Raw genomic sequence first — 15,189 nt, 5'->3', positions numbered from 1 at the left:
CCTCTAAGGCCTTGAGATAGGCAGAAATAAACTATACAGTAATTGAGAAAGAGGCACTGGCTGTATACTGGGCACTTAACAAATGTAAAAGTTTCATTTGGGGAACTGTTTTCAAGGAAAGAACTGATCACAAATCTCTCTGGGAGATGTTTACAAAGAAAGATCTAGAAGCCATCTGAAGTTCGATTAGAAGATGGGTTGTAAATCTCCAGGAATTTCCATTTGGTTTTGAGTATGTCCTGGGGGTGAGGAATTATGCAGCTGACTGCCTTTCAAGATTAGTCGATGACACAGGTGGGTAAACTCAAACTAGTGAAGACATCAGAGAGGATTTTGACTTCCCTATGGAAAGCGTGTTTGCAGTTACTAATGGAGATATTGAAGAAAGAGACTGGATACAGGAGTTAAAAGCTGATCCAGTTTTAAGTAAGGTTCACAAAATGCTTGCAGAAAGTTGGCAGTGTAGATAAAGGGACTGTGAACAGTTGAGACCATATTGGATGGTCAAAAAGGAATTGTTAAAGGTGGCTGGATGCCTGTGTAGGGGCACAAGGTTTATACCTTGTGAAACACTTTGACGGAAACTAATTGACCTAGCCCATGAGGATCACTTTCGAATTACAAAAATAAAATTAAAGATCAGGGTGGATTGTTGGTGGCCCGGGGTGGACTTAATGGTAGAAAGGGTGGTTAGAGATTGTGTACCCTGCTATAACAGTGAGAAGGTGTTGAAGTAATGTGCCCCTTCCATGTATTGTCGATCTCTGCCCACAGGAACTTGGATGGATGTGGCTATGAACATAATAGTTCCCTTATCTGGAGAAAGAAATTCACCATATTTTTCAGTGTTGGTTGACTTGTTTTCAAGATGGCCAGAAATTAAACTAGTCTCAGACATTAGCTCTAGTTTGGTTATTAGATTTCTGATTGAGGTTTTTACCCTGTTGACCGACAATGTGGTGCAATTTTGCTCAAAGAAAATAAGAGTTCCTGGAACGTAATGGTATTACTCATAAACGTTCTGCACTTTATCACCCAGAAACATATGGGATGGTAGAAAGATTCAATAAAAGACTTAAGGAAGGAATTCAACTGGCTAATACTAATGGCTAATGCTGGAAGGAAGAGGTAATGAGGTGACTAGGAACCTACTGCCTTACTACTTTTCAATCTATAAGTATGATTACATTTGAATTACTAAGAGGCAGAAATCCAAATTCCAGATTGGGGCCCGGGGCGATGAAATGGCCAAAGGTTGAGTAAAAATTGATGTTAATCAAAGGTGGAGACTCAAGGAATTAGAATCACAAACTGCCCACAAAGAACAACATGATTTAACCTGTAATACCAGGGTGACAGACTTTAAATTGGGTGAATGGGTTAGAGTAAAAGCTCCCATTGTTAACAAGAAATGGTCCAAATTTACTGAGCCTATGAAAATAATAAAGTTGTTTCAGAATGCTGGCAACACATGATGGTAGGATTTGGAATGTGGGGAGAGTGGTAAAATATTGATGACCAAAACAATGTAAAGATCAGCTTGGAAGAAATGCAATTATCCCAGGCATGGAGAAAGGTGATTCTCTAACTAACAGTAATGATGAGATGTTCAGTACCATCAGGGGTAAAGGTCGTGTTAGGTCAAGTGTTAGGGTAACCTGTCTTCCTAGTTAGTCCTAAGCGAGTATGGAATCAATTGAGAGTGACACATTTATAGAACTACCTGCAACAGTATTTTGGTGTTATTCAACCTAGTACTTGTCACATTTATGTTTTTATTTAGGAAATCATCCTTAATAGTTCAATGGAAAAGAAAATGCATATATGTAAAGTATATGTTCTTTGAGTCGATATGGATAGTGATTCTATAAGTATGTAATTTTTTCTTCAAACTGTACTTCCTCTATTGTCATAACTAATAGTCTAGTTCAAGCAATATGTATGTTTACCTTAATGTTTTGCATATTGTCACGTACTGTTATATATTTTTTTATTACATCTTAGGAAATGGAAAGATGTGTGGTAACTCTGGCAGCTGTCACTGACTAGTGAGCCAAGACTTGGAACCCTGGCTTCCCCAGGTTCTAGAATGGACTTATGTAATTAGACTGTGAAGGAAAATGACAGTTACCTTGAACACTATGGCTATCAGATAGTCACAGGAACTATTTGGGATCACCCATAGATGATAATGATATTAGGGAGGCCATAATGTCTTTACCCAACAATAAAGCCCCGAGGCCCGATGGCTTAACTGCAGAATTCTATAAACACTACGCGGATCTTCTTATTCCCCATTTACTTGAAATGTACGCTGAAGCCCATGATACCGGCCACCCCCCCCACTCCCTTCGGCAGGCCCTTGTCATTACTTTGCTGAAGAAAGACAGGTCCCAGACAAGCTGCGACTCTTACCGCCCTCTTTCGCTAATAAATTTGGACGCAAAAATTCTTGCGAAAGTATTGGCCACTCGATTACAGCCTCTAATGCCCCTCTTGGTACTCCCTGACCAATCCGGTTTCATCCCTGAGCGCTCCACTTCTCTTAATCTTCGAACTATATTTGCTATGCTACATGTGTTAAATCCTGACCTACCCGCAGCGGCCGTGTTATTATATGCGGCGAAAGCTTTCGATTCTGTGGAGTGGACATGCTTCTTCTTCATGCTTCACCATATGGGCTTCCCCCCAGTTTACATTAGATGGGTACAAGTTCTTTATAACAGCATCACTGCTAAGGTGCGAGTTGGTTTGACTACTTCAGAGCCATTTCCTGTGGAGAGAGGGACTCGCCAGGGCTGTCCCCTCTCCTCTTTGCCCTCATCTTAGAACCATTAGCTTGTAGAATCAGACAGGGACACAGAGCAGCTGCCTTGACGTTTCATAATCGACCTGTGATTATATCTCTTTACGCAGATGATATGGTTATTTATGTTCGTGAACCCCATATCTATCTATCACCGATGATCCGAGAGCATATAAAATTTGGCCTTTTCTCAGGTCTTCAGATCAATTGGGAAAAATCCATCATTATTCCCCTGACACAAGTCCCCACCTCGCCACAGTTGGAATACCCGCTCGTATGTTCGGTTGATCCAGTGAAGTATCTCGTAGTGTGGGTCCATCGTGACCCAGACGTGGTCATTAAAGAGAACTATGGTCGGGCCTACACCACGCTTATAGAACAGGTTGATAGATGGGCGAGCATGTCTTTTTCTCTGTCAGATCGCATAGCCCTGGTCAAGATGATTTTTCTTCAGCGGTTTCTATACTTATTCTGTAATGTTTCAGTTCGCCTAACACAACACTTTTTCAAACAACTTCGGTCTCAGTTGCTGTGACTAGTATGGGGAAACAAACAGCCCAGACTAAGCTGGCACACTCTTACACAATCCTTTGAAAAGGGGGGCTTTCAAGCTCCGGATTTCTATGTGTATTATTTATGTAGTCAGGCACAATATGCTAACTTCTGGTTTAAATCGCACGATTTCTTGCCTCATGTTGCAGTAGAGGAGGGCGATGCACACCCAGTGCCACTAAAGGGAATTCTTACTCACTCTAAACGTCATACACCTAAACACGAGATCAACACCATTGATGTCACGGTGAGGGCATGGCAGGACATTGGGAGGAGAACTAATAAACTTGCGCTGTATGCTCCTAATCTGCCGCTATATGGGCACGCTGCCATCTCGGTAGCGCAAGAACAAGGCCCCATGTCAATACTGAAAGAGGTGGGCGTAACACTAGTGGGGGATCTCTATATTGATGGGAACTATATAACGGAGCGTGGCTTTGCTTATGTACAACATCCCACACCACTTTTTCAGTTCACCTGCTTTAGATTGCGCCAGGCGATGAAAGCTCACTTCACTACATTCCCTGAGGAACCTCCTGTGTCCCAAGCGCTACTGATGGTGATAGTCACTCCCAACCGGAAGAAGTTGATAACTAAATTATATAAAGCGATACAAGGAGAAACGGCCATTGGCCCCGATAAGAGCTTGACTCGCTGGAATTCGATACTGCTCCCTCCAATCACAGAAGAAATCTGGGAGCAAATATGTACGTTGACGGGCAGATTAACATCTAATAACAATCTTCGCATTATTCATGTAAAATTCATACACCAGGTCTATTACTCCCCCCTAAAACTACACAAGCTAGGTCTGCGTGATTCGGCCTGCTGCAAAAGGTGCGGTGTCATGAACAATTAGAATTGTATTCCGAAGAACTGCCGTTGTCATCCGGGCCCAAAGACATCTGGGCTCCCTTAACCGCATGCGTGCGGGCGGAATTCCGCTCGTACGCTGAGATTTTTAAAGCGCACTTTACGTGACGAGCTGGGCTCGTCATCAGCGTGCGAGGAGGCTACCTCATGACGAGCCCAGCTCGTCATCAGCGTGGAAGGGGTTAAGGGAATATCTGTGGTCTCAAGCGGAACAAACCTCGGAATGATCGTCGGTCGTACTGTCGACCTTACCTCATTGCACGAACTTCGGACTTGATTAGTCTGCATTGTCCCAGAAGCCTGGAATACTTTGTGTGGTGCTGTAAACAATCACTGTCTTTTTATGCGGCGACTGTTTGTTATATTGTACAAGCTAGTTCCGTTTTTTGCACTTGAAATGATGTCGTTGCTCTTCATTGATATAGTATGACTATTTTATATGCTCTGTGAGTAATGCTTCAATAAATAAAAATATAAAGTACCTTGAACACTACCAGAGCTGTGGCTGAGGTGTTGGGATTAAACGTCCTTTGATCAGTTCAACCTACTGTGGTCTTTTCCTGAGGAGGTATCACGATTTGACAGAGAGGATAACCCACAACCAGTGTTACATCGTGACCATGCAGTGACGTTATTGTGTTTGGCTAGTTTTGCCACCTGATTTTCTTGCAAGATTTTGAACGTGTCTTACATGCCAAACTCATCAGGTCTCTAGAGTGTATCTAGAAATATGAGCGTAAATATCTGCCTCTGAAAGTTGCTGTTGTGTTTTTTCATTATTATTTCTTCTAGTTTAGTTTGTGAATGTCTTACTCTGATAGCATTGCTGATCGTTGGAGGCTGTGGAAGAAGTGGTATAGAGGAAAAATCTGCCTTAACCTCCCACATATTATGATGTACTCCATAGCAACACTAAATGTAATCTGTCATATGGATCATACTGCAACATAATCTAACACCATTGGTCAACTACCTGCTGATCAAAAGACTGCCCTCTGGACTGCCAACCATTTCACTCAAGAGCCTTACTTTTTATTGTGAGCACTAGATATCCTGAGCAATCATCAGTGTGAAGAACACACAATGCAAATGAAAGACGCAAACTAATGCAACCAGCAAACCAACACTGTTGAAGCATTCTACCCATCCTTCCATTTACAGGAGTGCACATCTAGGAGGGTCATGGCCCGTGGCATATTGCACACCAGAAAGGCACTCGGAATTCAATGTGAACATCACCATGAGCTTTCCTTAACAAATCGCAAGTCCTGAACATACCTGTAGCAGCGGGTCATAATCTAATGGAAAAACATTCAAAATACACCTCAAACTACTCAACACAGACCCTGGATGAATGAATTACAAATGCCCCTGCTAGTGTGAACCACCACTAACCACACTGTCAATCAGATACTTTTGAGTAGTCCAAAATATTTGCAGTGCCGTCCAAAAAAAGATAGAATACTAGAAAGCTAAAGCAATGTATTTAGGTGCACTGGTGTCAAGGATACCTGCTGTAAGCACTCTGTGAAATACATACACCTCCTGGAGATAAATACCTAGTTTCCTTAGTGATTATAGTAGGTTGCAGCTAGCACAACACATGAGGACCTGATTCACCAAACCGGTCACAACAAGAAAGGACATCTACCACAGAGGAAACTTCTAATGACATCAGATCCACAAGCTGCAGCCACAGGGGGACTGTACCTATGAAAGGTTGGAGAGTAAGACAAATGGCAAGAGGCCTGACTTCACCAAAGACAAGAGAGTCAAACACCAATGAGTTTTAAACATTGTTGTTAGGACTGCTATTTCTGCATTGCCCTCAATTATAAATCCTTCCCTCCATCTCAATGTAAATCCAGTTGCTTTGTAAAGCACCTGTACACTACCTGGTCTAGGTGCGCCATACCAAGGGGTACATAAAGAATCCTTTTCCATGCACCGAGACAGAGCCCTGTGAAGCTGCTCTGGCTTTCCAGCCAATGCCAGAGAGCCCTATGAGACATTACATGCATTATTTGTTGTGCATAGGGACATTTCAGCTCAAGATCAAATACTAATAAATTAGACAACCTGTCTTGAGTTACATGGTACAAAGACTCTGGTAATGTCCACCCGAACTTTACCAGATATATCCAGCATTATAATGCAGTGCGATGAAGTCGAGGCGTTCATTCTTTCCTGGCAGCAAATTGCCAGAATCACTTTGGAACAACAGGGTAAGCATTTTCTAAAGTTATACACATCTAATTGTGCGTGTTTATGAGGGGGTTAAATTGGAGGTTAGGGATGAATGGAGCAGAGGTTTAAATAGGCCAAGCAAACATATTTTGATACAATCAAAATAAGAAAACATATATAGTTGTGCACCAACAAACAATAGGAGTATAAAAGTCCAATCAAAGTATTGACTGTTCCATATCTTCTTTCCTTTATTTTCAAGACAGTCACGTGGTTTTGTAAATCCAAACGTTACAACCAAAGAAAAAACCAACACGTTTCATTTACCACTGTAAACTTGTTCAGGGCATTCATATTAATCATAACCAATATGCCATGAAACAATTCTCGTCAATGTGTAATTCCCTATACGTAGGTTTTCCATATGTATAAGGGGGTCCCAGTTTTATTTCAAACACCGATCCGTTTATATTTCAGGCATGGCCTTCCCAGTAGAAAGCACCTCACTCCCCCCTTTTCGAATATTTGTGTGGTGCTGATTGCAGATTGTGCGGTGACTACGGTACGGATTGAGGTTGAACAGTAGACTATGACAACCATGTTTGCTGAGCAGCACTATAATGTTTTACATAATATTCGTAGATACTAAAGGTTTAACAATAGAGGTTTGAATGAAAGTGTTAAAAAGTGATGCATGTCAATTAAAATGTTAGTTTGGAAAGCTGAAATACATTCTATACCTTTTTTCTCTAGAAAGATGAATTCCTCTTCTACTCATAATTTGTAGTGTTAAATAATATACACAATAAATATCTGAATTATGAGATATTGCTATTCTAATCAAAATGTTTATTCGCATGCAGTTACAATGTTTTAATTCATTCTGAATTTGAATTGTTTTTGTTAAACAGGGTAAGAAAGATGTGTCTCAGGTATTTAACAACATCTTAAGAAGACAAATTGGCACTCGATATCCTACAGTAGAATACATTACTTGCCATCAGCATATTCTCTTTATACTTCAAAACGGGTAAGATCCTCCTATCATGTGAGCAGTCTGACAATGTGAATTTATTGGAATACTTTCAATGTCTTTACAGAAGACTTCATAGTTATTAAATCACTTGAAAAGTCTGGAAATTCACCCCCACCATGTGATTGACTTTTCAAGACTTTGACCACGTTTTTAATGTTTCACTATGTTTTCAGATATACATCAATACATCTTATCAACGCCACAATAAAAGATCTCTGAGTCACTCACCACAAATAGTCTTAACAATTAATAATACTTAAACATCTCCAACATGTACATATCCTCTCTACCAATTATTCCTGTCCACCCAGACCCCTGGTTGGTTTCCCCATGTATCACTATTATATGCACAACAATATTTCAGTGCCGGTTTTTTGTGTCCCCCCGGGGATCTGTCTATGTTCTAATCATTGACATCTACTATTCTAACTCTTCCTACACCTTTTCATGTGTTCTAGTGGCTCTAATATGAACCTCCCCTGCTAATGGACACCCTGTTAGGTCTTTTTCCTAGGCTTTTCGCTTCGGGCCCTGAGGATGGAGCCAGTGTATACCAATGTGGCACTTGAACCGAAGTGCTTCCTAGGCTGCAAACTTGTGTCTCATTCTGCTGTCATAGGGCATATTGACTGTTCCTAGTAAATACAGCTAAAACGTTAACGGTCAGATGTTTTCTGTTATAGGATACAGCCTATCATGGACCTCCCCCCACAGTACTCCACTATGGTCGTGTTCATCTACATTATGCAAATAAAATAAAAAGTGCACCCACTTTTCCATACCTAACGCAGTTGGTACATTTTATAGTAAATCCTGCTTAACTTCAGTAGGTTTATATAAGACTTTGATTAAGTTTGATCTCTTTTGGCTGTATATTTATTTATTTATTTATTGCATTTATACAGCGCGCTGTTACCCGAAGGTGTCCTGGCGCTAGATGAAAACTCCTAGAGGATCAGGCCAGAATCAGGTTAATGTGTAAACAGCCAGGTTTTAATGCCTCTCCTAAAGGTCATCAGATCTGTCATGTTCCTCAAGGCAAAGGGCAAGGCATTCCATGCCTTTGTTGCCTCCAAAACAAAGCTCCTGCCTCCCCACCGTGCCTTCTTTATACGAGGAACTTTGACCAAGCGCTGCCCAGCTGACCTCAAGGGTCTGGGAGGAAGATACCATTGAAAGTACTGCTTCAGGCAGGCCGGCCCGAGGCCTTGAAGACCAAACATAAGGCTTTAAAAGAGATCCGCTTCTGTACTGGCAGCCAATGTAATTTGACAATTTCGGCGGAGATGGAGGCATACTTTGGTAAGCCCGTCAGCAGTCTGGCTGCCGCATTTTGCAACTCCTGCATTTTATTAAGAAGTCCCTGTTGAGCATTCAAAAGCAGGCTGTTGCAATAGTCTAGACGCGACAACACTAATGCTGTAATAACTGTTTATATCTAATCAACTGGCTCCTTCACCTTCCTAAGTCTAGTAGTATGAAATGGAGCACTGGAAAATGTATATGTAACATTAAAAAGAAACTTTATGCTTGAAATCACACAGAGCCACAAGATTAAGAACATGTTCAACCCGGAGGACTTTATAGGTCGATGCTCAAAAGGCTTTTGATTGTTTTGAATTCCCATTGCTGTCCATTGTATTTGAGAAGATAAGTCTGGGAAGTAGTTAGGATGAAGATGATTTTGTTAAATTTTAGCTACCAATTGGCTAGAATCTTGTGAATGATCAGCTGTCTGATAACTTTTACTTGGAGAGGGGTGTAAGACAGGGTATCAGGATTAAGACTTGGGACAGGAATACCACGCTACCTGTTAGGGGTGCTCGCAGAAGAGGAAGGCAGATCACTGGAAACTCAGAATATCTGGAACACTAGATCATTACCCTCAGACCCTCCCATTAGTTACTAGCGGGGTTGAGGTCATGCCAGGTCGTTGGTGGTAGAGTCCTACATAAGATCTAAGGGGATCCATGCATCGTGCCTGGCAACAAGCCACTAGTTGTATTGGCCTTTTCCCTTATGTACTAGTTGGTTCACATACTTTGTTCTGTCACCTTTATTTTCATTTAATACAGGTCCCTCTGTAAATCTAATCCCTTGCATCTTGTTGGTCTTTGTCTGTACCTAGTTTTTAAAGTTTACCCCTCACAGTTCAGATCTTGGGATTGTGAGCAGCATTCTAGGGTGATCAGCTGGTTCTAGGTTGACATATGCTTAGCAAAGCTAAAAACACTGCTGAGCCCAGCAATCCTACTGCTTGTGTGTCTGCATATTTTCAATTATCTAAGACTTGCACTTACATATTCCCTCTTGTTATACCACTGGGTCAATTTTAAATGTTCCATCAACAACTGTCTTTGAGATGCTATCCCCTGAGAGAGTCGCTGTGGTTTCAGAGCACAAGTCCAGATGAGTATGTATATCTTTCTCTCACTCTCTCCCCTTCCATGTTTTCCCCACATTTCTATCTCAGACGGCAAGTTTCAGTTTGCTGTTGGCAGAGGAACTCTGAGTTCACACACTCAGAATTTGTCACAGTCTGCCCAATCTCACCCTTGTTGGTTGCAATTGTTATGGAACTGCTGACAGTAAACATTAGGGAATCCCCCAAATTAAGTGGGTCTAATTTTGCAAAGATAGGAACATAAGATTGAATTATTTACAGTTGTTGTGCATTATATAATATAGAACAGTCTAAGGTATCTTTCGCATGACTCATACAGAAGTTAAAAAGCTATGCTGGAATCTCACGTTTCACAGCACACATGCAGAACTCTGTAATCTTGGCTATCATGCTGTCCATGGCAGACATGGAGGAAGTACAACAAAAGGTACAAAGTTCCTCGGGGGATAGACAAGTAAGTGTGAGTGTATAGTAAGGAGGAGAGCATAGGCAGGGAAGAGGTTGTTCCCTTGTCGGAACTAGAAGGCCTCACACACCCAGTGAGCTAGATGTCATGCTTCATCATTGGCCTACTGCTCCTCGTCAGACTGGCGCTGCAATGTCTAACGGGCGCCTAACAGGCGCTCTTTGTTGGAGTTCTTTTGTTCCAGCCAATGGTTGAGTGCGTGTGAGGGGTCAAGTGAAGGTGTAGTCATGAGGGGGTGGTGGTTAAAAAAGGTGGGTCAGTACACAAAGACCTTTATTCACGTGGCTGACTCCCTTGATTAAAAGAGTGGGAGGGGAGATAGAGACTGTAAGGGGCACAGTGGACTACCTCGAACCCTCTGGTCAGGTCGACATGTTTCTTGCCCAAATGGCAATTCTTCAGGACCTCAGGTGCTCAGTACTACACAGTGATGAAAAGCGACAAAAAATTAAAAGATACAACCTCTCTGGGTCAGTAAGGGGGCAGGCCAGGAGGTCCTGCAGTAGTGTGGTGACCCTAAGGGTGTCCCTAGTGGGCCCCGCAGTCTGTTCCCGTGGGCAGCACAATGAGGTACAGTACCTCTAGTCTGCGCAGCCAGGGCTCGTCAACCTACCCACACGCGTAGCGCTCCCAAGGTAGCGCGGAACAGCTGGTGACATGGAGGAAGTTCCTGAGTCTTTGTGAGTTGTTCGTGAAAGCTATATAGGGCTGTTCATCTCATTGTTTAGAAACATGGAGAAAGATCTGAACAATTGGTTACAGCTCCTCATATTATGGATGGGAAGAATTGCAACTGTTAAGATGATTATCCTACATACTGTGCTGTAGCCTGAGTAGATTTACAGTCCACCTGAAGGCCCCCCCCAGTGTTTTTATAATGACTGCTGATATGACGCTTATATTGTTACTTACCCTGCCGTGAGGGCAACGGCTTCAGTTCCTTGTGCCACCAGCTCCAGGGAGACGCCGTGAGGGGAACGGCTGTGTTCTAAACGCCGCAACATCGCCTGCAGCCACCGGGGGGCCGAAACTACACCTCCCAGGTGCCCGGCGGCCAAGTCGCGTCCCTGACGCCACCTTTGCGCCCGGAGGCGCCTGAAAAGAGAGGAGCGCCGAGCGCTCTTTGGGACACTTATATTGTTACTTACCCTGCAGTGAGGGCAACGGCTTCAGTTCCTTGTGCCACCAGCTCCAGGGAGATGCCGTGAGGGGAACGGCTGTGTTCTAAACGCCGCAACATCGCCTGCAGCCACCGGGGGGCCGAAACTACACCTCCCAGGTGCCCCGGCGGCCAAGTCGCGTCCCTGACGCCACCTTTGCGCCCGGAGGCGCCTGAAAAGAGAGGAGCGCCGAGCGCTCTTTGGGACGCTTATATTGTTACTTACCCTGCCGTGAGGGCAACGGCTTCAGTTCCTTGTGCCACCAGCTCCAGGGAGACGCCGTGAGGGGAACGGCTGTGTTCTAAACGCCGCAACATCGCCTGCAGCCACCGGGGGGCCGAAACTACACCTCCCAGGTGCCCCGGCGGCCAAGTCGCGTCCCTGACGCCACCTTTGCGCCCGGAGGCGCCTGAAAAGAGAGGAACGCCTCTCGCCCCGCGAGTCGCGCGCGGGAGCAGCCGGGCTAAGCCCGGGCAAAGGGCGGGCCCTCTGAGACCCTCAGAGGCCTGAGGAGACTGGGCTGGGCCAGAGACCCTAGTCGTTGGTATATCTGAGGACTACGAAACTGTAAGCTACCGCTTTATCTATTATTGTCTATCCATTATTTGGATTCATTGATACTGATTAAGTGATTACTTGCTACCTCTGATCTGTGAGCCCGTTTTGAGGATCCTTTCTCATTAACTGTACTGGGAACATATCATAGTGATTGAACAGAATCGCTCTGTCATACACTGTAAACCTTGATATCCCTAGCTTTCATATATGACACACGAAACAAGAAGTAAGGCTGCAGCGGGAGGAAAAAAGTTGACGTGAACACTAGATGGCTTCATTTATTTATTTTATTTATTTCTAACATTTCTAGAGCGCACTGTTACCTGGAGGTGTCCTGGCGCTAGCAAGATTGCACAAGTGTGTGAGGGTAAGGAGCTTTAATGGGTGAAGAGCCACGTCTTCAGTGCTCTTGTGAAAGATAACAGGTCGGGCAACTGTCTAATGTTGAGGGGTAGTTTATTCCAGGCTACTGCTGCACCTAAGGAAAAACTCCTACCCCCCCATCTTGCTTTCTTGACTCTGGGGACTGATACCAGCACCTGCTGCCCTGATCTTAAGGTTCTAGCCGGCGCATGCCAATAGAATAGGAGCTTCATGCATCTCGGGCCGAGATCGTGTAATGCTTTAAAGACTACACAGAGTACCTTGAAAGTTATTCGTTTCCGAACTGGCCGCCAGTGTAGTTTCACCAGGTCCTGGGCCACCGATGCAAACTTGGGGGTGTATGTTATCAGGCGAGTGGCTGCATTCTGTAGGATCTGGAGCTTATTTAGTACGCCCTGTTGGGCGTTCAGCATAAGGCTGTTACAGTAGTCTAACCGAGATAGGACTAGACCGGTGACCACTGTTTTTCTATGCTCTACCTCCAAAAATGGCAGCACTTTCCTAATTGTTTTGAGGATAAAGTACGTGGATGAGGCAAGTGCGTTGATCTGAGGTTTGAAGGATAATGAATCATCCACCAGGATGCCTACATTTTTCACCTTAGTCACTGGGGAGGGGAGAGTTCCCATTTCTTCAGGCCACCATCTCGGGGACCAGAAGTTGTCTTTGGAGCCAAAGAGTAGCACTTCTGTCTTTGACGAGTTGAGCTTAAGACAGTTTTGTGCCATCCAATTACCCACTTCTCGCATGCAGCCTTTGAACCTGTCCGCAGTGCTATCTATTTCACCCGGCAGAAGTGACACCACTATCTGCGTATCATCCGCATAAGCTGTGAGGTTAAAACTAAAGGATCGAATTATCGGGGCTAGGGTGGAAACATAGACATTAAAAAGGGTCGGGCTCAAGGAGGAGCCCTGGGGCACTCCACAAGGAAGCATAAAAGGGCGTGATTCAAAGTCCCCCAGTGCCACCGTCTGAGTCCTGTTGGAGAGGAAGGCCTGCAGGATCTTCAAAGCCTTTCCTTGAACTCCATAGGCCCTCAACCGGTCCACCAACAACTTGTGATGGACCGTGTCGAAGGCCGCGGAAAGATCCAACAGGATCAGGGCGGCTCTTCCTCCTCCGTCCAACACTCTTCTAATGTCTTCCACCGACTTAATTAGGGCGGATTCCGTGCTATGTTCTGCACGGAAACCATGTTGGCATGGGTCTAGATGTTCTCCTGTTCTCAAGAATGCGCTTAGCTGCGTGTTTAGAGAGCCTTCCATAATTGTAGCTGGAAGGGGCAGTCTGGCAATAGGCCGGTAGTTGTTCAACTCGGCTATGTCCAGGTTTTTTTTTTTTTAGGAGGGGTAGAATGGAGGCTCATTTCCATTTTGCGGGAAATTCCCCCCTGTCCAGCATAAGATTAAAGAGGGAAGTGAGTCCGGCTGCAATAGTGACCGGGACTAGTTTAGCGATAGCAACAGGGCAGGGATCGTGAGGGGAGCCCGATTTTATCTTCTGAAGTCGGCTCACTACCTCTTTCTCACTGATTTGGGTGAATTGTAGGAGTTTTTCCGGACCGCTGTCTAACTCCGAGTTGATAGTAGGGGGTTCCGGAGAAATTATTATTTGACTGTCTAGAGGGGAAAATATTTTTTCAACTTTTTCACGGAAAAATGTGGCCAGCTTCTCGCAAAGTAGGAGACTGGGGGGTACCTCTATGGCCTTGGGGACTGCCAAGGAAGACACCGTTCGAAAGAGCTTCTTCGGGGCATTGCTGGCTTCTTTGATCTTCTTCGTAAAAAAGGCTTGTTTTGCCTGCTGTATCCTCTCTTTGTAGGCTCTTTGCTCGATGTTAAGAATTTTCTTGTCGGACTCACTAAAGGTTGTCCGCAGGATTCTTTCCCTTTTTTTACACAAAATTTTGTGGTCCCTAATCTCTTCGGAGAACCAAGGGGCGGATGGGTTTGAACGTGTGGAAAAAGAGGTTTTAGGGGGAGCCAGTTGTAGACATGCTGCCTCAAGCCAACTAGTATAGGCCAAGGTTGCTTCTTCCGTATTTCCTGAGAGAGGCACCAGGGACGACTTTAATACACCATCCAGCGCCTCTCGTTTTATGTTGTTCCATTTCCTAACCTGCCTTGGAGTGGATCTGGATCTAGATGGTCTTCCGGGGGGAGCTAAGGTAACATTAAAATAGACTGCTGAGTGGTCTGACCAGGGAATAGGCTGGACAGATAAAACATTAAGGCTCGGGTGATTTGAGAAAATACCGTCCAGGGTATGCCCTGCCTTGTGGGTTGGACCACAGACCAATTGCTTCAAATCCACCCCCTGCAATAGGTTAGTAAGATCGCGAGTGTCTGGATCCGAGTCAGATTCTAGGTGAAAATTGAAATCGCCTAGTAAAGTAAAGGCTTGTGCACAGGCCGCAGCTTCTGTTAACTTACTCAGGGCTACGAAGAATGGGGCTTTTGTCCCAGGAGGCCTATAGACTAGGCAGCCTCTGAGGGTATGATGGTCAGATAGGGTAAAATTAAAAAGAAGAGTCTCATCTGGACCTGTGGGCCCCTGTTGAAAAGACCCTCTGAAAGAGCAGTGGTAGATGATAGCTAAACCACCCCCTTTCTTCTTCTCTCTATTTTGGGTATAACAGACATAATTCGGTGGTGTAGCATTCACTATGTCGGGGCCAGAAGCGGCGTCGTACGCACAAATACCTTGATAGATCAAGGAATTGTGCTTATGGAGAGAGAAGGGTATCACAAGATCTGGCAT

At 44.3% G+C, this 15,189-nt stretch overlaps 1 protein-coding gene across 5 annotated transcripts in view; it reads left to right on the top strand.

The window, feature by feature from the left end:
- CAB39L (calcium binding protein 39 like) overlaps positions 1–15,189 on the top strand; it is a 698,257-nt gene that overhangs the window by 463,079 nt on the left and 219,989 nt on the right. For all 5 annotated transcript variants that reach the window (XM_078657345.1, XM_078657346.1, XM_078657347.1 and 2 more), the window contains one exon: positions 7,330–7,448. In XM_078657345.1, the coding sequence (XP_078513471.1) occupies positions 7,330–7,448 (119 nt within the window). The remainder of the gene's footprint in view (positions 1–7,329; positions 7,449–15,189) is intronic.

This window comes from Lissotriton helveticus, chromosome 8 (genome assembly GCF_964261635.1).
Source record: "Lissotriton helveticus chromosome 8, aLisHel1.1, whole genome shotgun sequence".
Taxonomy (NCBI): domain Eukaryota; kingdom Metazoa; phylum Chordata; class Amphibia; order Caudata; family Salamandridae; genus Lissotriton; species Lissotriton helveticus.
Note: the sequence above shows the minus strand (reverse complement) of the source record. Positions and strands in the feature narration are given on the sequence as shown.